At 38.6% G+C, this 23,669-nt stretch overlaps 2 protein-coding genes across 2 annotated transcripts; both read left to right on the forward strand.

Moving 5' to 3' along the window:
* The first annotated feature begins 946 nt into the window (after positions 1-946).
* Positions 947-2,875, forward strand: LOC139120757 (G patch domain-containing protein 4-like). Its single transcript, XM_070685311.1, has 4 exons — positions 947-1,060; positions 1,756-1,857; positions 2,294-2,509; positions 2,729-2,875. Exons 1-4 carry the CDS (start codon positions 947-949, stop codon positions 2,873-2,875), a joined length of 579 nt encoding a protein of 192 aa, XP_070541412.1.
* Positions 2,876-3,413: 538 nt separating this feature from the next.
* On the forward strand, positions 3,414-22,756 carry LOC139120228 (dentin sialophosphoprotein-like). The gene is made up of 14 exons (XM_070684447.1): positions 3,414-3,467; positions 4,021-4,197; positions 4,329-4,350; positions 5,374-6,711; positions 6,870-6,970; positions 7,710-7,827; positions 8,204-8,306; positions 11,219-11,342; positions 12,624-12,712; positions 13,423-13,477; positions 18,182-18,316; positions 19,294-19,449; positions 21,160-21,267; positions 21,652-22,756. The coding sequence occupies exons 1-14, from the start codon at positions 3,418-3,420 to the stop codon at positions 22,121-22,123; spliced, it is 3,048 nt and encodes a 1,015-aa protein (XP_070540548.1). The 5' UTR covers positions 3,414-3,417; the 3' UTR covers positions 22,124-22,756.
* The last annotated feature ends 913 nt before the right edge of the window (positions 22,757-23,669 follow it).

Consider the following 23,669-nt stretch of genomic DNA (forward strand, 5'->3'; position numbering starts at 1 on the left):
GTAAGTACCAGGGAGGTTCAAGGTTTCTAGACTTTCTGCACTGAAACATTTTGCCAAATATTTTGGCCCAATATTTCCAGGCCCAAGTCGTTTTGGCCCCCAGACTCAAGATGTTTTGACACCACTGTATTTCCCCGAGGTTGTTTTAAAGTTACCATTGAAAACACAGTTGCAAGAATTAGGAGTGGGAAAAACATGGTATAAGATGTATGAATTTGTTAATATTTTCTGATAGCAATAGTTCTGATAAGTATGGTTGAGTGCACCACTGTATGGTAATCTGGCAGCAGCATGCTTATTTGTTGTTTGACACTTGCTTGGTTCAACCATGGAGGTAGGAGCAAGACTACGTTCATGGTTAAACATTAAATTTCAGTAGCGTAGGGGTTCAATAAGAACATTAAGCGTATCAAATGATGAAATGAAAAAGCCACATTAAAATGTGATTGCTGAAACTCCGGGGCTGAAACAACTTGGGGCCTGAAAATATGATGCTCAAACCACTTGGACCATAATGATTCGGTTCTGAAACTACCAGCGTCCATTAAGTACAGTCCATCGAGTGCAGTGGCAAAAGTTACACACCTTTCAGCATACACTCAGAAAGGAGTGTAATATTCAGTTCTCTGCACCATTATCCCCTAGGCATTTTACAGGTATAGAAGCCAAATCATTATGATTTTTTTCTGAGTATTTGCAACAACAACGTGAATGTTTTGTAATTTTATAAGCATATGACAACAACACACAAGAACAGCAGATAACTAAGTTCCCAGTGATATGATAAGTTGGATGTTTGGTCATGAAGTCTACTCACCAAACGTACACATTCAAAACCACAGCCAAAGCCAATATCTAATACCCACCAAATTTTCATCCATTTTTATACCAGTGTAAGTCCTGAGATGGCAGTCAGACTTGTTCTTACCAGTTCAGTATAAGCATCATGCCGCGGGGAACTAGGGCAGTGTCTAGGGCAAGGCTTGAATTCATTCAAGTTCAAGACAGTGATGATGAAGTCACAGAAGTTTATCATGGAGAAGAGGAACATGCCACAACTGTAAATATATATAACCACTTTGATACTGGTCTGAGTGTAACCCCTAGTTTGGGCAACACAAAGCTGCTTTTATACAAGGGGGAGGTCTTATACTGGAGCAAACTGAGATTTTCTGCCCAGCATGCTTAATTTATGCTAATTTATGTATGAATTTTGAACACTACTGGAACTTTCAATCACTTTTGAAAATTATGTACATCCAAAGAAATTGTAAAAGACAAGCAAATATACTGACAAGATTTGATCAAGTGTTGTCATGAAATGGCATGCCACATGTACGGTCACATTGATACTGATAGACAACCAAAGAAGAAGAGAGCAAAACTCAGCAATGATTTCCGAGCTTAACTGCCTCAGTAATTTATATCGCTGTTACAGATCAGTCTGATTACACAATCCATGGATACAGAAGGGACAATGTGATGAAATTTTCACTTGTATTCTCATTGCTCAAAAATGTTGCATTGAGGTTTGTTTAAGGTTTTGAAACATTGGTAAATGATTTGGGAACCCAGGTAGCATTGCTTCTGTCCCCTAATCTGATTGCATTACAACAAGGTTAACCAGGTAAAATGACTGGTAAACCCTGGTAACATTTACCTGCTCACCACCCTTAACAAAAAACACTTGCGCATATTCTACAGTAGAGCTGCCATTGTTTGATCTACCATGTTGTTTAATTTGAATCTCAACAGTCCAATGACAGGAGATCGAGGTTGCAAAGACGGCAGAGGAATAAGCTGTCAAGGAGAAAGCGAGAAGAAGAATTGCAAAAAGAAGAAGATGATGAGCTGCAGGTATGAATGATTATAACAGGAACAGGCAAAATAAAGTTGCTTTCGAAAACCTTTTGGATTGTACATATCCTCTGAGAAAATCACTGTACAAGGTGATAGATACTAGCTTTGTAGCTCCATGCCTCAATGAGGGATGATGTCGTGTTGGCATGCAGAAGCAAATGTAGATATCTGTGCAATCTCACTGATATGAATAGTTGTGATGGGAGGTGCGCATCATGTGAAGACTGTGAACCGTACCGCATTTACTGGAACAGAAATTGAGCCAATGTTATGAAGGGCATTTGCAGCATTATCAAGTTCGTATGATTCCCATTTTGTCTACGATATAGTCAAGCATATGTGTTGTCTTGAAATACCTTCACATCAGACAATTATAGTCCAAACTATTCTGTACAGTAAAACGAAATGTTCACATTGTATATGCTGCCCACAGAAAGCACTGGAGCTGAGCAGAAAGGACATGCAGAGGCAAGCCAAGATATTTGAGATGTTCCAGCATCAGAAAGACTACATGAATAGCAGCCAAGAGGGCAGCCAATCTAAAATCAACAGCCAAAATAATCTACACCTCACAATAGAGGATGAGCTTGACAAAAAAGCAGAAGAGAAAAGTTCAGAGGTCAAGAACGATAAAGGAGACAGGAAAAAGGTAATGTTGCATCTTACTTATGGATACTGGTTGAATGCCAAAGCTCACAATAGATTATTCAAGGGATATTTGATATCTTCTGTCATAAGCTGGTCCGTCAGAAAACTACCTTTTGAAACGCTCTCCAAAATCCAAAACAGGATGCTGAATCACAGTGCTCTTTCAGTCTATGCCGCTCACAAAACTAACATTGAATGAATTGTTTTGCTTCTGTGTCAGACAAAAACAGGCACGGTGATTGTATCAGAGCAGACTACCAGCCACCACAGTGAAGAGAACCAGGAAGTGCTTATTCTGAGTGATGATGAGGAGAACAATGAGAAAGATGTGAACGAAGTTACAGAAGAGACAGATCACGGGGAGTAGTGGACAGTAATCCTGAACAAGCAGATTCTGTGTCTTCATCAGTTTCCCAGAATAATAATATGGTACTTTTATATATTACAACTCTAACCGTGCAGATGAAATAATGTAAACATTATCAAACTGATTCCCAAACTCTTTTCCTGCCCATCTGTAAGAACTGTAATTATGATTTATCATGAAGTCTTACAAACAGCAGCTTGTTATCAGTTTCACAATTTCTGAAATAAAAATCATGTCCATGGGGTGAATATAAATTTAGCTATTTATTTTTGGATAATGTTTCAGTTTAAAAAATGCTTGTCTACAAAAACCATGGTTGCAAATGTATCAGTGGTAATTAATACACACTCTACAACCCCCTGACTGTAAATTCTTTCTGCGGTTGTTTTGTCTCCATGGTAATGTGCTTTGAACCGATCCCCATGCATATATTTAGCACTGAACCCACTGTTTCAAAGACATGGTTTTTGAGTCTTGCATACACTGACAATACAGATGGAGTTGTGATGTGAATACCTCTCTATCACCTGCAGGGCGGCAAAATGGATTCCAGAAGAGGAGGAACAGAATCAAAAGTTGCCAAACAACACTTGTAAGTGTATCATCTTTAACGTATAATAATAAGGATCAGAGAGTATAGCATACCATAACTCTTGAATAAGTGCAATATATTTTAGCATGGATTTCATTCAAACATGTTACCTCCAACTTGCTGTACCTATACATAGCATTTGGACCTATTGAGATCAGTTGACATACATGTGCATGTATGTATGTATGTTTATATGTCTATTCACTGAAAAACTTCTTTTGTCCATGTATCTTACATAAAATCTAAATCTAAATTGTAAATATACTTCTCACAACTTTTGAAAGAATATCAAAACAAATGGAAGGACAGTATTGAAATGGCTGTGTGACACATTTCAGGGAAGGACATTCTTTCTCAGTGCTTTTTCTTTTCCCTCAAACTCTGAACATCTTTTATGCCGCTGAACTTGCAAATAAAGTGCATAGATTGCAGAGTGAAAGCCTTCTTTAAAAAGAATCACAGCCAACCTTCCAATTGAATGCTCTGAATATTTTCCAAGAGTTGTTTTAAGCATCAATAATTTTTCTCTCTTTTGGTCTCTCTACTTTGACAGAAATTCTGAAAGGCCAAAGAAAACTTTTGTTATTGGAAAGAGGAAGCATGAAACATTAGTCCCTGAAGCAGCGAATGACAAGCAGAAGAAAAAGAAAGCAAAGATTGATAATAAACTTGAAAAAGTCAAAAGTGCTAAAAACTCTGTCAAAGACAGTCATCAACTCATAGATAGAAGGTACAGTATGTCTGATATTGATTCTTAAGCTGTCATGTGTGTTTGTCAATTTATCTCACATTTTGAATTGCCCTTCTTTTGCGCAATAAATATGGTATTTCATGGTTTTTATGTTTTTCGCTCTTTTACAGATGGTTGAAGAAGAGAAGGAAGGTAAGCATTTACATGTAAACATGGCCATTAAACTTGCCATACTCGTATGATCTAAAAAAATTAATATACTGTACGCGTGGTCTTGACAAGTAAATCCATTTGCCACTATGGTTTGAACCAAAGCTATTGGTATCAATAGTGTGTGGACTTGTTGTAAGGGAGTTTGAGTGAACAGGTTATAAAAACCAAGTAAAGCTTTATGGGTGGAGGAACAATGTCGAATATTGTTGAAATGAGAGCTTTCAGGTCACAGTGGACATTTGCATGTGAAAGAACAGCTTGTTCTTGGCCTTGAGTAAAGACACAGGCTTTGAAAGTGAAATCCAGAATCATTTTAGAATAATACACAGTGCATGATCAATAGTGAGTTATCATTGATATATATTATATATATATATATATATATATATATATATATATATATATATATTTAATATACACACACACACACACACACACACACACACACACACACACACACACACACACACACACACACACACACACACTTTGCATAAATGAATATACTTTGCATAAACGAATATTTGTTTGAGAAATTGAGCATCAAGTATATGACAATATCATTATATCATCATTTTCATTTTTGCAGCACACTCTGAAAGAACATTAGAGATGTTACTTTATTTTAAGCAAAAAATTTTCCCAACTTTAATATGACAAAACATTTATTTAAGAAGTTGAACATCATGTGTATGACACTATCATCGGTTTGCACTGTTGCCAAACGATGTATGAAAGGACTTTTGAGATGCTTTTTCATGTCAAGGGAGAAAAATTCCCAACTTTGAAGATGAAACTAAAATTATGTTCTGGGATTGATATTGATATACTGAATCATGATCAATTGCTGTTGTGTGCCCATGCTTAAAGCATGACATCATAATATTTATTTATGCCAAATATATTAATGACTATAGTTTAATTGCAAATTTAATCAGAATTTTTCATCATCAATAGTAAATATTTACATATCATCTTTTGTGTACTCTGTTCTTCAACCAGGTATCTGCAAGAAGGAAAAAGCCAGCCCACTTGTCAAGGCATTACTACACTCCAACCGGAATTGACCCCAGGGTCTACAGCCGTGTCATAAACTCCATGCTAGAAAAATATCGGATAGCTTTGCGGACTGAACAGTCCAGATTCATTAGGAAAGTAGCCCTCGGGAATTCAATCAGTCCAGGGCACCATGTGGCAAACACATTGGACTACTCAAACATACAGAAAGGTGATTGGTATATTTATGTTGATCACGGTGATGGAATAACTGATGATGTCGATGGTGATGCCATCAATGGAAAACTTAGCAGTGACCATAGAGAGGAAAGGGTTGAAACTATCGATGTGTTTGACCAGCGTAAGGTCGGCATGGCCGACAAAAATCGAAGGATTTCACGGTGCATTGCAAAGGACTTTGAGGCTGACAGCTCATCAGATTCCAATGACTTCGTCAGCCTCCGGAAAACTCGTGAGTCAAAGCGAACGGAGAGTGTGCCCAAGGAGACATCACCTCCAAGCGAGACTGAGGAAACTGTAGAGACTTACAGATTAAGCTTTAATCAAACACTCCCTGAAGAGACATTCAACGACTTGGCAGAATCACAAGACTCTAAGAGGAGTGCACGGTCAAATCAGATTTCTGCTTCGAGCACTGAACATTCCAAGGACCCCCTGCAATGGAGTTACCTTGATGATGACAGCCAATCAAATGACTCGGTTGTGTTGATGAATGAAGCCACACACCCCAGAGATAGGGAGCCCTCGCAGGTGAATGTGAATGGACGCCATGTCCATTCAGATGACAATTTGTTTGACAATGACAACAGCGATGATGAGACACAAATTAGTGTTGCCAGCACACCCCAAATTGACACTTCTCAAACTTGCCGAGATGACTCAGTGGAGGATGAAAAAAGCAATACATTGTCCCGGCGCACATCAACAGATGATATTCAAATAGACACTCCGGCCAAACAGGCAACACCAAGCTCTGCCAACCAAACTCAGGAAACACTTGATTCTGCAAGCGGTGATCCAGCTGACGTGTATGCTGAATTGGACAGCACCAAAATAGACTTTGACTTTCACAAAATTCAGGTATCATACGAGGAAGCCAGGCACGCCTTCTACAGAAAACAGAATCTGATCCGGAACACTGATAAGCCAGTCACAGATCAGATACCTTTTGTTTCAGAGACTCGCAACAAATGGAGAGAAAGTCATGATGTTGATGATGATGATGATGATGATGATGATGATGATGACAAGGACAGCCATGCCAATAAAAATGATAATGATCTTAAATTGGAACTTGAAGACAGTTCAGTACTTGAAGATGAGGTAATGTCATCTTTGTTCAACATTTGATGATAATATCCCATTATTTGACAGAACTATTTGAAATTACCATTTATATTTCAGTTAGTGTTCATTGCTTATTTTGGATCAACTTTCGAGCAACTCATTGTGTATTGACTCAATTTTGATCTTTGATACAGAGGGATTCAATGGCCAAAGGATTGACTGACTCATCAAAGCATGGGAGGAACCAGGAGGAGGTTACCACGACAACAGATGCTAATAAACATGCAATAGTCAGGTATGGGAAACATAATGGGAAATTCCCAGTATCAAAGAAAACCTATGTGCACCATGCAGCATAATTCTTTACAAAGAGGGCACTCTAACCCGTTCATTGCTGTAACATCACATTTCCTCCCTCCAGCACCAGCTCTTGATTTTTAAGGTAGTTTACCGATATGGCTTACTTCCTTTGTACTGAAGTTTATAATCCTGTCACAGCGTCTTTTGTAAAGGCCGGTACCCTGATAAATTTTACCTGAGTTCCCCAGTCGTTTTACTGGAGTTCCCCTAGGTATATCAATACAATTCTATCAGTGGACAATACAAATGTTATTGGGGTTTCCGTACTACAGTGTATTTATCTATGTACCCACTCCTAGCAATAACACTGTTTCAACTCACATATCCAAGTGTGTATTTTACACATACAACATTATTCATGTTTAGCCATGAGTTTGAACATCTATGTCCAAGCTAGGCCATATCACAAATCAACATTATCCTAGGGATACATATCGTACATATTTATCATAAAAGACACCCTAAGACTAGTAAGGTAACACCATAGTAAAGATTAAACCTATAAATATTCTACCAGGTAGACCAACTTTAATTGTATCAAACCTTAGTAATTAGGAGAGCCAAGTTTTATCCTGTTTCTATCTAGTATTTCTATTTTATTAGTGAACTTATTTTCGTCTGGCTTTCTTTTTTTTCCATTTGCATTGTTATTTAAATCATGTGCATATTTGTAGGCCAGAAAGTGGTAGTCCACCAATCAGAATCCTTGAGAGTAACTCTGATGATGATGTCATAGAAGAGAGAGTTACCCTGCCAAAGGAAGAAGAAGATGAACCAGATGTCCAAGAAACTGTAAGTTGACTCATGACTAGAAAATCAAATGAGTTTGTATTCATCACGTTCCTCCACAGTGTTTGTCATAGATCATAGAGTTTAGTAACAGTGGAGGAGGGTTGCATCACCTATATAGCATAATGTCAAGAAAAAAATTCTCACTAACTGTATTTTGATAAACTTGCCAATTATTTAAAATCCAATATGTACTGGGTTCAACACTACAGGTAACTATTTTTTTCGAAAAAAAAAAGTAAGTGAATGTGGTTGTGCCACTTCTGTTGTGAGTTGAGTATACACAAACGGTTATGAGCAGAAGAAGTTGGCCGTTGAACTATACAGTTTCCTTTTATTCCGAGCTAACAACTTAACACCTTTTTCTGTGATTTCAAAGGGTACGGAGTGTCCCTTATGCGGAGTCTTCTTTCCATGGAATGATATTGAAGTCCATGCTGCTGACTGTGATGGCTCAGTTCCATTGAAAGTCACCAGACAAGGTACAAACTTATATCAACTCTTGCCGATGTGTTAGTCATATGCCACTCATACCCACCCAGAGTTAGTCTGGAGGTGAAAGCCTCATTTTAGCTGTATCATTTTGTGTCTTTTAGTCCCACGGACACCGTCCGGGGGACTTATAGGTTTGGTCATGTCCGTGCGTCCGTCCGTGCGTCCGTCCGTCCGTTCACGCAGATATCTCAGAGACGCCTGGAGCGATTTCGTTCAAACTTGGTACAAGGATAGTACCCTACCTCATACAGATGCACGTCGATTTGTTTCACAATGCGATCAAATTTGGCCGTGTTAGAGGACTTTTTAGTTTTCACCTCCATAGACTCCCATGTATAAGGCAGTCCATAGACTCCCATGTATAAGGCAGTCCATAGACTCCCATGTATAAGGCAGTCCATAGACTCCCATGTATAAGGAAGTCCATAGACTCCCATGTATAAGGCAGTCCATAGACTCCCATGTATAAGGCAGTCCATAGACTCCAATGTATAAGGCCAAGAAAAATAAAAATTTAGTTTCTCATCGTATTCATATTGCAAAAAGGATGCAGTGACACAGTTTTAGTCCCCACAGATAAAGTCCAGGGGGCTCATAGATTGGGTCATGTCAGTCCGTGAGTCCATCCATGTGAGTCCATCCGTTCACGCAGATATCTCAGACACTTTGACAAAATGTCATGTGACCTTGGTGACCTTTGACCTCGAATATACATATTGTCCATAACTCAGTAACCACAAGTGCTAAACCTTTCATATATGGTATGATGGGACACCCTATGACGCCACATATTGTACCTCATTAATTATGTGCATATCTAATTTTGAGCGAGCCAATAGAGCTAGAGGTCTGATTTTTGGTATATAGGGATAACTTAGCAATACAATTTTTTGACAAAATGTCACGTGACCTTGGTGACCTTTGACCTCAAATATACATATTTGTCCATAACTCAGTAATCACTAATGCTACACCCTTCATATTTGGTATGATGGGACACCTTATGACGCCACATATTGTACCTCATTAATTATGTGCATATCTAATTTTGAGCGAGCCAATAGAGCCAGAGGTCTGATTTTTGGTATATAGGGATAACTTAGCAATACAATTTTTTTGACAAAATGTCACGTGACCTCGGTGACCTTTGACCTCAAATATACATATTTGTACATAACTCAGTAACCACAAGTGCTACACCCTTCATATTTGGTATGATGGGACACCTTATGACGCCACATATTGTACCTCATTAATTATGCACATATCTAATTTTGAGCGAGCCAATAGAGCTAGAGGTCTGATTTTTGGTATATAGGGATAACTTAGCAATACAATTTTTTGACAAAATGTCACGTGACCTTGGTGACCTTTGACCTCAAATATACATATTTGTCCATAAACTCAGTAACCACAAGTGCTACACCCTTCACATTTGGTATGATGGGACACCTTATGACGCCACATATTGTACCTCATTAATTATGTGCATATCTAATTTTGAGCAAGCCAATAGAGGTAAATGTATGATTTTTAGTATATAGGGATAGACTATAGGATAGAAATTTTTTGACAAAATGTCATGTGACCTCGATAACCTTTTACCTAAAATACACGATTATGTCAATAAATAAGTAACCACAAGTGCTATGTCCTTTATATTTAGTAGGATGGGAGACCTTATGACAACACATGCTTTACCTCGTTAATTATGCCCATATATAATTGTGGGCAAGCCAATAGAGCTAGAGGTCTGAATTTTGGCATATATGGATTAATTAGCAATACAATGTTTTTTTTCAAAATGTCACGTGACCTTGATGACTTTTGACCTTGAATATGCATATATATGCATAACTCAGTAACCACAAGTTCTTTACGCTTCAATTTTGATAGGATAATAGACCTTAAGATGTCACATCTTGTACCTCATTTATTATGCACATATGTATTTCTTGGCTGGCCAATACAGCTAGAGGTCTGATCTTTTTTCCCGATTTAGAACCATAACTTAGACATGCCTCTTGTTTCAAATTGGGAACAATGACATAGACCTATGTGTCCATAGATCTGAACATATACACTCCAGTGATACTTCTTAATGACCTCATTTCCTGCCCCATCAAGACTAATACTCCTATTACAAGTGGGGACTATGTCATTGTCAATGACTTGTTATGAGATGGTTTTAATGAATGCAACTTATGTAAAAATGCTTACTGGTGTGACCCCAAAATGTTTTTCCAAATGTGGCGACAAACACACTACTTAGATTTTTATGACAACATAATTTTTGAGTCTGCAAACTCAATTATGGCCGTTGCAACTCTATACATGTGAGCACCTGAATATAGTTGACCAAATCCATCACCAAGGACTGAAATAGTGACATTTTCAAAGACAATACGGCTAAATCACAGAAACCCAAAACATCTTTCTAAAGACTAGGTGGTATTTTTTTGGCAAGTAAAATGCGAAAGGATATAGCAAATGAGACTTTAAAGCTATCTCTCAAGAGTTCATTTATCATTATCAGGGAATATGGCATTGTATAATTTACAGTTTAAATGACTTTACCCTGATTTGAAGATCTCCAGAAATGTACATAATCATGATAATTTTCATGTAGACTTGTTTTCCTCAGACATACACAAACACATCTATTTGTACTCACTTGAGTTGTCTATATGCCACACCAGTCTTTTCACCATCGTGATTTTTGTGCAGATACTGAATGCAAAAAATCTTCAGGAAATGTATTTTGGCAAATAATAATTTCTCATTGAAATTATCATTTATCAAGTATCATTGTACATATTGCCAGCAGCAGCTTTCAGATTAAAGTGTACTGACTATGTTTATGCATGTACATTTTTTTTTAATCTCCATGACATCACAGCTAAGGAACCAACCAGCAAACCAAGCTTTTTCCAGCGTCAAACTCAGAAAGATAAAGTTAGTTCCAACACAACAGCCAGTGTCAAACCATTGCCAGGGCCATCGTCAGCAGCACTGAATGATGGGTAGGTCAGCTGTATGTCATCTCTGTATCTTCCATATAGCAAAATAAATGATGAAATTTGACAACGCTGTTGTTTGTTTCACCATTCTGTACGTTTTCTTCTCAGCCACATTTCGGAAATGATACAGGGTGCATATGCTCCTGGCAAGTCGTTGAATTTTAAAGAATCCTTGAAAGTCCTTGAAAATGGAATTGAGTCCTGGAAAACTGATGAACCATCCAAGATTCATCAGTTTAGAAAATCACCAAATGATCGGTCATAATATCATTCAAATGATAAATAAAATGATACATAAAAAATGATATATTTTAAAAAATGATGCCCCAAAAGTCCTTCAAAATTGCTGAAAAATTCCTTGAAAGTCTTTAAATTCTAAGCGTCTTTTTATGTACAAACCCTGGGATTTTCAGACTTTATCAAGAGTCTTAAAGTGATCAAAATTATAAATGTGACCCATAGCATGTACAATTTAAAGTCATGTCACTTTGTGATGTCACAGCTTCATGTGTCACCATCAGGCCAAGACTCAAGTTTTTAACAAGTTAACAGCTGGTAATGTTTAGCAAATTTTTTGTGAAGGGCAATGTTATGAAGCAGGTTAATGTCACCGAGTTACCAAGTCATTTTACGTGGGTTCACATTGGTAATCTATGCAATCAGATCAGGGGACAGCACAAATGATACAATGGTTCCCAAATCCATTTACTAATCTACCCCAACTCAAGCACAAACACTATTTGACATGTCTTATCTAACTTATTTCAACATATCAAGACCCCTATTCTGAACGTGGGTTTCAATGACTTGACCTTATGAGACAAAGGTGATGTTTTGTCTGACTTGACCTGATAGTTAATCAGTGCTACACTCTGACCTTGTATTGTCCCTATATATTTGGGATATTACAAGCTCAGAGTGGAACATTGATTTACATGTATACCCTATGAGTCACTTTGACCTGATTTTGATAGTGTTTATCACAGAGGTGTGTGTCTCAGTTGTCTGCCAGGTACATTGATATTTATAAAGATTTTCAAAGATTTTAGTCTGAGAACAGTCAAAGGTGACAACAAAACTCTTTACTTACAGTTTACAAGTTGTAGAAAAAAAACAGTTTTCTGTGTGAAAACCCTGAATCTTGTCAATGGCATGAATTCAGTATTTCATGTACATGTACATAGTTGTCATTGGTTGTCAAGGAAACAGTACGACACGTACATTTGTATTCTGTATGTGTTCCTGTACTTTAATCTACTTCCATGTTTCTGTTTGGTTTCTCAGTGATGGGGCAAGCACGAGCAAAGTGGCTAATGGTAGAGAGACTGTGAACAGAAACATGGCAAAGAAGAGAAAATGGAGAGTCATTGAAGGCAAGGACGCATCTATACAAAAATTATCGTTTCATCGATCCTTTGAAAAGAGACCTTGCTAGGTTATGAAAGTACTAGTACAAGGGTTTGCCGCTCTTCATGTCATTAGAAAGTTAAAATATGTTGATTGTGAAGTCTTTTGAGCTACAAAAATTGAACAAATCAGGCAGTCAGTAGCATAGGATCATGATAACAAACCGCATTGGTCAGGGAAGAAATGGGCAAATGTTTCAATGTTTAAAAATGAAAAAAAATGTTTTATCTAACTGTTGTATTGAGTGCACCTTGAAACCAAAAGATTTCAAGTTTTTGCTGAAGTTAACTCGAGTAAACTTTAAACCTATCTTTTTTAAATCAAAAATAGAAATCAGGGTCACTCTGCAATTTGTGGTTTCAGAGAAACAAATTAGCTGAAATTGGCAAATATTTTGACATTAAAATATGGCCACTATCTCTATTGGGACTGAATGAGGAAAATTTTTCAATGCGCAAAAAAAACAAACAAGATAATTAATATTTCATATACGGTACTCCACAAGCCTAAAAACTGAGTCCACAAATGCAGCTTACAGGCAAGTGTACCAAATGATAATGCACCTGAAGTGCATTCTACGTCTACTGCCCATCAATACATGTCGCCTACACATTGTCACCCGATCACAGACTCAATGCCCAAGGACTGGTTACACAGTTTAGCCGTTATTTTCCAGATTCTGATAGTGATGAAGACTTGTCAGTGAAGAAGATAATGAAGGCACCAGAAGTGTAAGTTTAGCTACTGTCTGATTCTTGATTGGATTCCTCCTTGGGGGAAAATAATCCACAGGAACTGTTTTGTAAATAGCTTCTATTGTGGATTCTAACCTGTGGCTACAGTGTATGGATGTTGTAAATAAAATGTTAGCAAAGTCTAGAGATGTAATGATTTACTGTATACCCACACAGATATGGGTGTGTAATTCAGACGTTTATCAGTAAGGCAATATTGGGTTTTTTCTCTAAATCTTATAAACATGTCATGTTAATGCCAATAGTCAATATTTAATCTTGTACTTCTCACAAAATTGATAAAAAACCAATGATTTTATCAGAGAATATTGATTTCATGTGGACCTCTATTGAGTTTAAAGCGCAGTGGTCGTCGCGCCGCGCTTGCGTGGTTTTTTTGTTGATAAACATAAATTTTTGTAAACATAAGTCTTCTCAACTTCAATAGGAGTGAGATGGGAGCAGTCCCCCACTTTGTTAAGGCCTTTGTAAGACTCAACATCATGCAATAGTAAAATATTAAGATCGAAACGAACTTCAGTGGTATAAACTCGTGTAGAGCTACGAACATTGGGACACTACACTCAGCACATTATGTCGCTGAGTTCACTGTACGCAGACACAGTGAACAAAAAGCTTTGATCGCGCGCGATCACGCTAGTTATACACAATGCTATGTACAGTACAGTGAAAATACATAACTAAAATGATCAACATTGCCTATATATGTAGACCAGCAACAAGCACAATGCCTAACACAAAAATTACACTCAAGACCATGATCGGCTAGCCTGAGCAGGACACGGAGAGTTGTGTTGGGAGACGGTCACCGCGTTGACGTACACGGATATAGAGAATCCGGTCCCACAACGTACCGGCCGGCCGCGACGACTTGGCCCACAACCAACTGTTGATCACCATGTCTTACTTCTCCTAGTATAACGTGGTAAGAAATAGTAAATGTCAGGAAACAATAGACAAAACGAGCGGGTTTTCGCGGCATTTGGCAGGAAAATTGCATGGCTACACCGTGCATAGACGTATCGAGAGATCCTGTGCCCCGGGCCTGTGCACGGTCATGGCAGTGATCCAACCGCTAGCTGGTGTAGGCCTACGGTGCTGGGCAAACTTCGTTGTTGTACCTCCTGATTGCCGGGTAGGTCTGAATCCTCTTTCAAGTGAGATAACCCCCACATAACAAGAAGACCTATGAAAGGTCCTTCGCTTGACTTGATACCTGTACTCAGAATTCTCGTTTGCACCCCAAAACGGGGTAAACTTTGTTGTAGTTGAGTTGGATTCTCCACAGCCGAGTGTAGCGCGCCATATACCCGGTTTGACACGGACGTTCATACAGACCACGGAACGGAACAGATGCAGAGATGCTTCTTGCTGCACAGGGTGTTTGTCTAAATGTCGGTTCCCCAGGGTGGGTAGGTGTTTCGTTGTATTGCTTATAAATGTTTATTCTACAAACCTTTGGTGTTTTGGTCTTAACTTTAATAGTACTGCCCTTGACGATCTTTCGTTAACGTTTTATCACCATGCTGCATATATTATCTTATGCGTTTGATTGCCAAATGCGCCAAAGCAAGCAAGGGTAAATTACTAATCTGTGAACGCTGTCACCAGATTATCACCAGATTAACCTTGAAAAAGTCAACAACGAACGCGCCAGTAAGGTAATCTTCAGTTATACCTTACTGGCGCGTTCGTTGTTGACTTTGTCAAATTTAATCCGGTGATAATCTGGTGACAGCGTCCACAGCTTAGTAATTTACCCTTGATTACTTTGGCCAATTAGGCACTCAAACTCATCAGATAATAGATACAGCATGTTGATAAAACGTAACGCAAGATTGTCAAGGGCAGTGCTAAGTTTAAGACCAAAACACAAAGGTTGGTAGAATATATCTTTATAGCAATACAACGAAACACACTACCCACCCCTGGGGACGGACATTTAGACAACACCCTGTGCTTGCTGCAGCGGGCATTGCTCTGCGAGCTGTAGATTTCTGTAGTTTGAGTTGTTTGTCTTTGTACAACTTGTTGTACTCCTGTCGGGCCTCTTGAAATGAAAGCTCTCGTCCTTGCTAGCGATGTCGAAAACTAGAGCCAGGTCGTTGATAGTCGGTTGGCGTATACATGCGTACGTCTAGCTCTATGGCTCGAGCGATAACAGTAGCCGAGCCCCATTCAACTGATTCAAGAAAATCATGAGCAAATGTGATCTCAATCCAGCGTGCAATTATTGTTCAATATTCAGCAGATATTTAACTTAGATTAATTGACCTTTTATTGCGTGTTACACTTGGTTAGTTGGTATGCTTGTGACAGATCAGCCGCCATTTTAACAAGCGGCAATATCGCAAACATTACAATCAACCCGTAACATGTGCGGCGTTCTTGGATTTGTTTACAACAGAGGGGGACCCCCTCAGGAGGATGCGCAGCGCGACGACCACTGCGCTTTAAGTTGAAGCTGCACTTTTCAATCCCAGTTCTCGCATTAGTGGAGTTCTCCTCCCAGTCAAACACATGGCCAGTATGATGTTTGATTTCTATAACATAATTACACAACTGATCTCAACCTTGCGTCACCTTTTGCTAATTCTGCAAACAGAGTTTATGCAAGCTTTTGATTGAAGGTCGGTTCAAATCGCCAACGGTCATTGATTCCCCACCACCAAACACTTGAATTTCCTAAAAAATTGTCTTCCAGTGGCGATAGACTTTGAATATAACCACAGAGTTCGATCGGCAGCAACTTCACGCTGACCGCTGGGCAGTCTGTCTGTGTTTTTTTGCGGCCGGGGAAAACTAAAAGTGGCATTTTCTGGAGCGTGTGCCCGCGGTGTTGCTTGTTTGCTGTCCACGTACACAATGAACACCCCATACCTTGGCGTCCTTTTTACAGTTATGCTCAACGGAAAGTAGACGATGAGATTAAATGATACCTTACTCAATTACTAATTTACATCAGACACTTTATTTCTAAAACTACACTAGTACCTCACAATATTGCTTGCGAGCGGCAAGTTCTCAAAGACAAGAATAACAAATACCAGACCTAAATGATTCCTTAACATAACAGTCGCTTGCCTGCTTCTCTGCCGACATGAGTGCCTTATCTCTTTCCACTGGTTTATTGCCGTAATCTTATACCACGATACTAATTACACAGCGACAAAAAGACAACTGTAAGTTGGCTGAAGCATGAAGTAACATATGTGCCTCTCAAAGAGATATATAAAAGGCAAATAATGAAAAATCTTCATCATTCATGAATCAAACGTTTTGTCTGAAAAGCTCTTGCAAAGATATCTTGAGACAGACAATAATTATATGGTTTCTCTGGTTTGGCGAGTAAATCTTGTAGAGGATTATACAAATCTGTAATTGACCCTCATCAATTTTGAGCCATTGAATAACAGATAGACAAAGTCTCATTTGATTGGATATAATAAACACAAAACGTTAAACATCCCAATCAAATGTACTTGGAAGAGTATGCATGAGAATAGTTGCACCACTGTTTGACTGCTAGAAGAGATACACAGAACAGTGGACACATAGACAGTATTTCACATTAATCATCAGTAGCTTAGGTAATTGTAAAGTTGGCGATATGGTACATAGCTAGAGACCCCCATGCGTGATAACATTGCCAAATTAAAGTCAGTTTTATCCAAATGTTTTTGTCCACACTTATCTTCACTCTAGCACAAATTACAGAGTGGCAGTTGATTGTAACATTTTCACCACCATGGTTTGGCAAAATACCCATTGTTATCAATCGTAAGTGTGGACCTGTTTTACAAAGAATTAGGGGGGTTAGGTCGAGGCATTTTCATACAAAGAATTAGGGTAATCTGTTTTAAGGCATTTTAGTGTCAAAGAAAATGAAAATTGGCAAAAGCAGAAGTCATGATTTTAAAGATTGAAAAATCCAATCTACTTGACACTTACTGAGCAGTGTCTCAACAATGTCGGCCGGTCTACCCCGGCGATGACGTTCATTTCAGCAAGAACTACAGTTGTCTTTTTGTCGCTGTGTAATTAGTATCGTGGTATAAGATTACGGCAATAACCAGTGGAAAGAGATAAGGCACTCATGTCGGCAGAGAAGCAGGCAAGCGACTGTTATGTTAAGGAATCATTTAGGTCTGGTATTTGTTATTCTTGTCTTTGAGAACTTGCCGCTCGCAAGCAATATTGTGAGGTACTAGTGTAGTTTTAGAAATAAAGTGTCTGATGTAAATTAGTAATTGAGTAAGGTATCATTTAATCTCATCGTCTACTTTCGTGAGCATAACTGTAAAAGGAGGCTCCGCCTTTAAGAAGCTCAAATGTTTCATCACTTGCACTTGTAACCTGAGCTTTGGAGAATGTGTGCATTATAAATTCAGCGAGTGTGTGGCCCAGTGTAGTGACATAGACCTTGTGCATTATGAACTCCCCAGAATGGTGTCAATCAGTACAACAATACACCTGTGGGCTGCATCCACACAATCAGTAAGGGTTGTTAGATGTCAGATTTCACATGTTCTGCACATAATTTTGGGTCAAACATGACCTTTTAGCATCAAAATAAGGTGCAAAATAAAAATGTTACAAAAAGAAAATGCCATTTTAATCGCATTGAGACCTTGATCATTGATAGGATAAAGATTCTTTTTCTGTTACCATGAACTTCAGTGATTTGTCGGAAGATGCGGAAGAAACAAACCGAGATGTGATTGAGGTCAGTGAGACAAAGACTTCAAAGAGACAAGATAACAGAAACCAAGTAAAGTCCCTCAAACAACCTCTGACAGGGCGCAGTGATAGAAGGTCAGTTCCAGTACACCCTACCTCGTTATAGACATCTTTGTGACAGCCAATGGTTTTGTTACATCCATTGTCAATCTTTATGGTTTTAGCCCAGTACCTTATGTTGATGCAGGGATTTAACCCTTTGAGCGCCAAAGTCAATTTTTGTTGCCCTCATAAAATATACCTCAGTCAATTTTTGTCAGATTTTTGCCAAAAATTTTGATAAAAAACTGTGGCCAATGAAATGTTGTGTTCAATTGGTCAAAAATTATCAGAAAAATTACAGAAATGTTCATAAAAATTGATAAAGTTTTGCATTAAAATTTTGGTGGGAAAAAATACAGCACTCAAAGGGTCATAGGCTTCTTCATTCATTCATTCATGTACAGATGGTTTACATGTACGGGCAACCCTGCATCTGAAAGTAGAGATTTTCTGAAAATGACAGTATATGTAACTCTTATTGACTTACATAGTAGAGTCGTAAGGTGCTCCCAAGAACTACTTTTCAGATTGTCTCATGAAAATTTTGCCATTCTTAAGTTTAGTACCCCATTATAAACTTGTAAACTTTGCTGTATCCAATATATCAGATCAGAAACCTTGTTCAATTAACTTAAAAAAATTTTACAAAAAAAAGAGCAAAAATAAAAATGCATATTGATATCAGGAAAATGCCTTTTCTGGTCGCAAGGTCACTCACCTATTATGACATAATTTTTTTAAGCTGTATATTATTCAGGTGCCTTTCCACATTAAAGGTATACTGTCACCTGTTCCAATTTTGCCATGTTACCATAGAAAGAGAAAATCTAACCAATCACAGATTTTAAGCGGGTGGCCGCTCTTTAAAAAACACGCCCTCACATGGGCATTTTGAATACCAAGGAATGCCCCTTTGACCATATATAGGCATATTTAGATTACAGGTGACTGTAAACCTTTAACTTCTTGTGTTTACCTGTATATATTTTCTGCCTTTCTTCCATTGCCAGCGATTCCCTTGATGACAGAGAAGATGATGCCATTGAAGAAATGGTCAACCAGGGTGTGATACAAATCACAGAGAAGAAAATAACAAGACGACAAAGGAACAGAATATTTCAACAAAGACAACCTGAGGAACCACCAACAAAGGCACAAACTAGCAGGTACGGCAGCATATGTTACTATCCGATGGGCTTACTCTACTGTTAGAGGGATTTCATATTTTTCTCCCCGTTGAAATTTTTGCCTGTCATCTTGTTCATTATGGATTGTGCGAACAGTAATATCACAATTTTTCTGTAAGTTAGATGCACAAACATATTATTTTTATTGTTGTTTTTTCAAATTTTTTAGGGGAATTCTAGCATTGATGCCCTAGATTTGAAGTAGGGGTTTTCTGTATGTAAGAACACCATATATATTTCCATAAAACAGTGCCAATTTCCCTCACCGCACCATGCATATTTCCATAACACGGTACCAATTTCCCTTACCTCACCGTGTATGTTTCCATAAAACCGTGCCAATTTCCCTCACCTCACCATGCATATTTCCATAACACAGTGTCCAATTTCCCTCACCTCACCGTGTATGTTTATTCCATAACACAGTGCCAATTTCCCTCACCACACCATGCATATTTCCATAACACGGTGCCAATTTCCCTCACCTCACCTGCATATTTCCATAACACAGTGCCAATTTCCCTCACCTCACCATGTCTATTTCCATAACACGGTACCAATTTCCCTCACCACACCATGTATATTTCCATAACACAGTACCAATTTCCCTCACCACACCATGCATATTTCCATAACACGGTGCCAATTTCCCTCACCACACCATGTATATTTCCATAACACAGTGCCAATTTCCCTCACCACACCATGCATATTTCCATAACACGGTGCCAATTTCCCTTACCTCATCGTGTATGTTTCCATAAAACAGTGCCAATTTCCCTCACCACACCATGTATATTTCCATAACACGGTACCAATTTCCCTCACTACACCATGCATATTTCCATAACACAGTGCCAATTTCCCTCACCTCACCATGTCTATTTCCATAACACGGTACCAATTTCCCTCACCACACCATGTATATTTCCATAACACAGTACCAATTTCCCTCACCACACCATGCATATTTCCATAACACGGTGCCAATTTCCCTCACCACACCATGTATATTTCCATAACACAGTGCCAATTTCCCTCACCACACCATGCATATTTCCATAACACGTGCCAATTTCCCTTACCTCATCGTGTATGTTTCCATAAAACTGTGCCAATTTCCCTCACCACACCATGTATATTTCCATAACACGGTACCAATTTCCCTCACCACACCATGTATATTTCCATAACACAGTGCCAATTTCCCTCACCACACCATGTATATTTCCATAACACGGTGCCAATTTCCCTCACCTCACCATGTCTATTTCCATAACACAGTGCCAATTTCCCTCACCGCACCATGCATATTTCCATAACACGGTACCAATTTCCCTTACCTCACCGTGTATGTTTCCATAAAACCGTGCCAATTTCCCTCACCTCACCATGTATATTTCCATAAAACAGTGCCAATTTCCCTCACCGCACCATGCATATTTCCATAACACGGTACCAATTTCCCTTACCTCAACGTGTATGTGTCCATAAAACCGTGCCAATTTCCCTCACCTCACCATGCATATTTTCAATTTCCCTTACCTCACCGTGTCGTGTATGTTTCCATAAAACTCTGCCAATTTCCCGTACCTCACCATGCATATTTCCATAATGCAATGCCAATTTTCCTCACCTCACCATGTATGTTATCATTCATTTCTGATTCAATGTACTATACCACTGAAGCGAAGAGAAGATGCCAGAATTTGAAGAATGTTTCCTTTGTCAAAATCTGATACCTAAATCTGAGTATGAGCAACATGTGCAAGCAGAAATTGACGAAAAACATCTCTTGTAAGTACAAGGCGTTATATCATGCAGAAAAAATTACATTTGCGATATAGTCAAAATGCACTAGTTTTTAGTACCATGATAAAAAAAAAAAACTCTTTTGAATATTTTGTCATTCACTTTGAGCTGGAATTATTTTGACATACGGCATTCAAACATTCAAGCATGAAAATATCCAGGAATTTCATTGTATGGTGAATAACTACCTCATCAGTGATTGATATAGAATCAAAAGTTGTACAGGGTTATTGTGCGCCCTCACGGGCAAGAACTGAAAGGACCAAACGTTACGGTGATGAGATTGACAGTGACAATCAATGATCTCATAAAGGGATCTTTTACTGTGTAGACTCACAGACATTTTGTTATTTTTCTTTCATGTGCAAGATCCCAAAACGACTCTGATGTTGAGATTGAGGACAACAGTGACAAAGACGCAAAGGATGACAGCAGTTACCATGGTAATAACATAGACACCAATGAAGAAGATGAAGAGGAGGAAGAGGACAACGATGATGATGATGATGATGTTTCCAAGGGTTACACAGGTGATGAGGACAGAACTGGCGGTGATGATGAAGGGGACGACAGCGGAACAGAAGTGGATTGGAGTCAGATAAGCGACTCTCCAATCAAAGCATTCCGTGGGATATCCATGCAAAGGGACAGCTTCATCGATTACAAAAATCAGTTCAAGGACAAACCTGGCAGAAAGTCCAGGAGATCCAGCACTCAGAACCTCCCATCGACAAGCGGCACCAGGAAGACATTCTCAAGAGGGGGGAGAGGGAGAGGGAGAGGAAGAGGAAAAAGTAGAGCAAAAGGCAGGGGGAGGGGGAGGAAGTTTTGGAAGAAATAAATATGAATAATTAGAATGTAAGGTACCAGCGTCTAATTCATTTGTTTGAGCTGTGGTCCAGTTTAGACTGTCAGTGGAGTTACTACAGCTGCAGATCTGCCAAAATGCCACTTTGTTGATAAGTACACACATGCTATGGATGTGTGAGCCCAAAGAATCGGAAAGACAAAGGAACATGATGGACAAACAGAAGGAAATATGAGGTGTCAAGCATACCGAAGGCATTTTCTAGCAATAAAGTCTGTGGACAGGAGATGTGGATGTTTGCTCTGTGTTATCCAAGATTCAGTGTGGACCATTTGACTACAGGACCAGAGCAACCAGTTATTCCCACTCTCAGCCATCTCAGAGGACAGTACTGTAAAGTTACTTGACATTACTGTGGCATTGGCAATTAATACATTCTGTGTATAAGGCATTTCATCCCGTATCTCCCTTTGCAGGTCCATCACCCTATTGAGAACAGTGGGCATATACCAAAACATGGTTGTGAAAAGGTTAACCTTACACGACTCAGGAAATTCTGAAAACACAACCAGCTCTCTGAGCTGTTCAGAGGCGTGAAAAATCTTTACTACAACTTTGATATGACCGAAGAAATTACTTGTTTTGCATCCCCGAGCACCTATTTTTTCATGAAAAAAACACATTGTATATTAATAGGACTTAACCACAAAGCTTTTCTGCCTGTAAATCCTTGTTTACAAATATTGTAAAATGTACTTAAAATGTACTTAAAATGCCTGCATGCTTGCAGAATGTCACATTGCAGTGTAAATTATGGAGATTACTGGAAAAGTTTCTGCTTTGGTTCTTGAATGGGCACTCATTATGTTAACAATCAAGTATTATAAAACTTATATGTAACATTTCTGTTTGTGTATTGTACAGCTTACCCCCTTACTTTCAAAATTTTGGGTGGACACAAAACAATTTGATTTTGGCCTAACATATATTCTCATGATTAAAACAGGGTCTTTATGTGTCTGCACAAATTGTGACAGCAACTGTGAATAGTTTGCGTGTGTTTCAAATCAACTTTCTAGCAGCGGACTTGCTTTCTTTCAATTGTACAGCCCTCCTGACAATGACGAAAGAGATTTCTACTCTAAGAGATAGTAGCCAGGGATGGCATAGCTTGATATTTTTCTTCCTGGACCATGGAGTCCATATTTTTTATAAGGAACCTTCCATAGAGGACTCCTATATGAATTTTCTATCATATATTCCTCACAAGGTTTCACTGTCTGTGATTGCAAACACAATCCCTGCTGCTCACACGGTCATTGCCAAAGTGTTGACTTTTCGTATCTATTATACAGCGTATTTTAACTTACCATTACTCTACAGCATTTACTGTGTAATAATCTGCAAAACACTGCCATTTGTTTTATTGCTAGTGTACTTTCATAGTTTTGCTGCAGCTTTTTAAAAACAGCATTGTCTGCACAGTACACATTGCTTGATTTATTGACCAATTAGACATTGTGCAAATTTCATACCATGACCAGAATGTGCCAATAAGTCATATATTAAGGAGTGACAG

The sequence above is a fragment of the Ptychodera flava genome, chromosome 20 (genome assembly GCF_041260155.1).
Source record: "Ptychodera flava strain L36383 chromosome 20, AS_Pfla_20210202, whole genome shotgun sequence".
Classification (NCBI taxonomy): Eukaryota; Metazoa; Hemichordata; class Enteropneusta; family Ptychoderidae; genus Ptychodera; species Ptychodera flava.

What these genes read in the sequence shown, in the direction of transcription:
- LOC139120757 (XM_070685311.1), top strand. Translation starts at nt 947, where the DNA reads ATGCCGCGGGGAACTAGGGCAGTGTCTAGGGCAAGGCTTGAATTCATT. An exon ending in AAGAAGATGATGAGCTGCAG is followed by an intron (nt 1,858 to 2,293) that starts GTATGAATGATT and finishes TGCTGCCCACAG; the next exon opens with AAAGCACTGGAGCTGAGCAG. An exon ending in ATAAAGGAGACAGGAAAAAG is followed by an intron (nt 2,510 to 2,728) that starts GTAATGTTGCAT and finishes CTTCTGTGTCAG; the next exon opens with ACAAAAACAGGCACGGTGAT.
- LOC139120228 (XM_070684447.1), top strand. Translation starts at nt 3,418, where the DNA reads ATGGATTCCAGAAGAGGAGGAACAGAATCAAAAGTTGCCAAACAACAC. An exon ending in AAAATGGAGAGTCATTGAAG is followed by an intron (nt 12,713 to 13,422) that starts GCAAGGACGCAT and finishes GTTATTTTCCAG; the next exon opens with ATTCTGATAGTGATGAAGAC. An exon ending in ACAGGGCGCAGTGATAGAAG is followed by an intron (nt 18,317 to 19,293) that starts GTCAGTTCCAGT and finishes TTCCATTGCCAG; the next exon opens with CGATTCCCTTGATGACAGAG.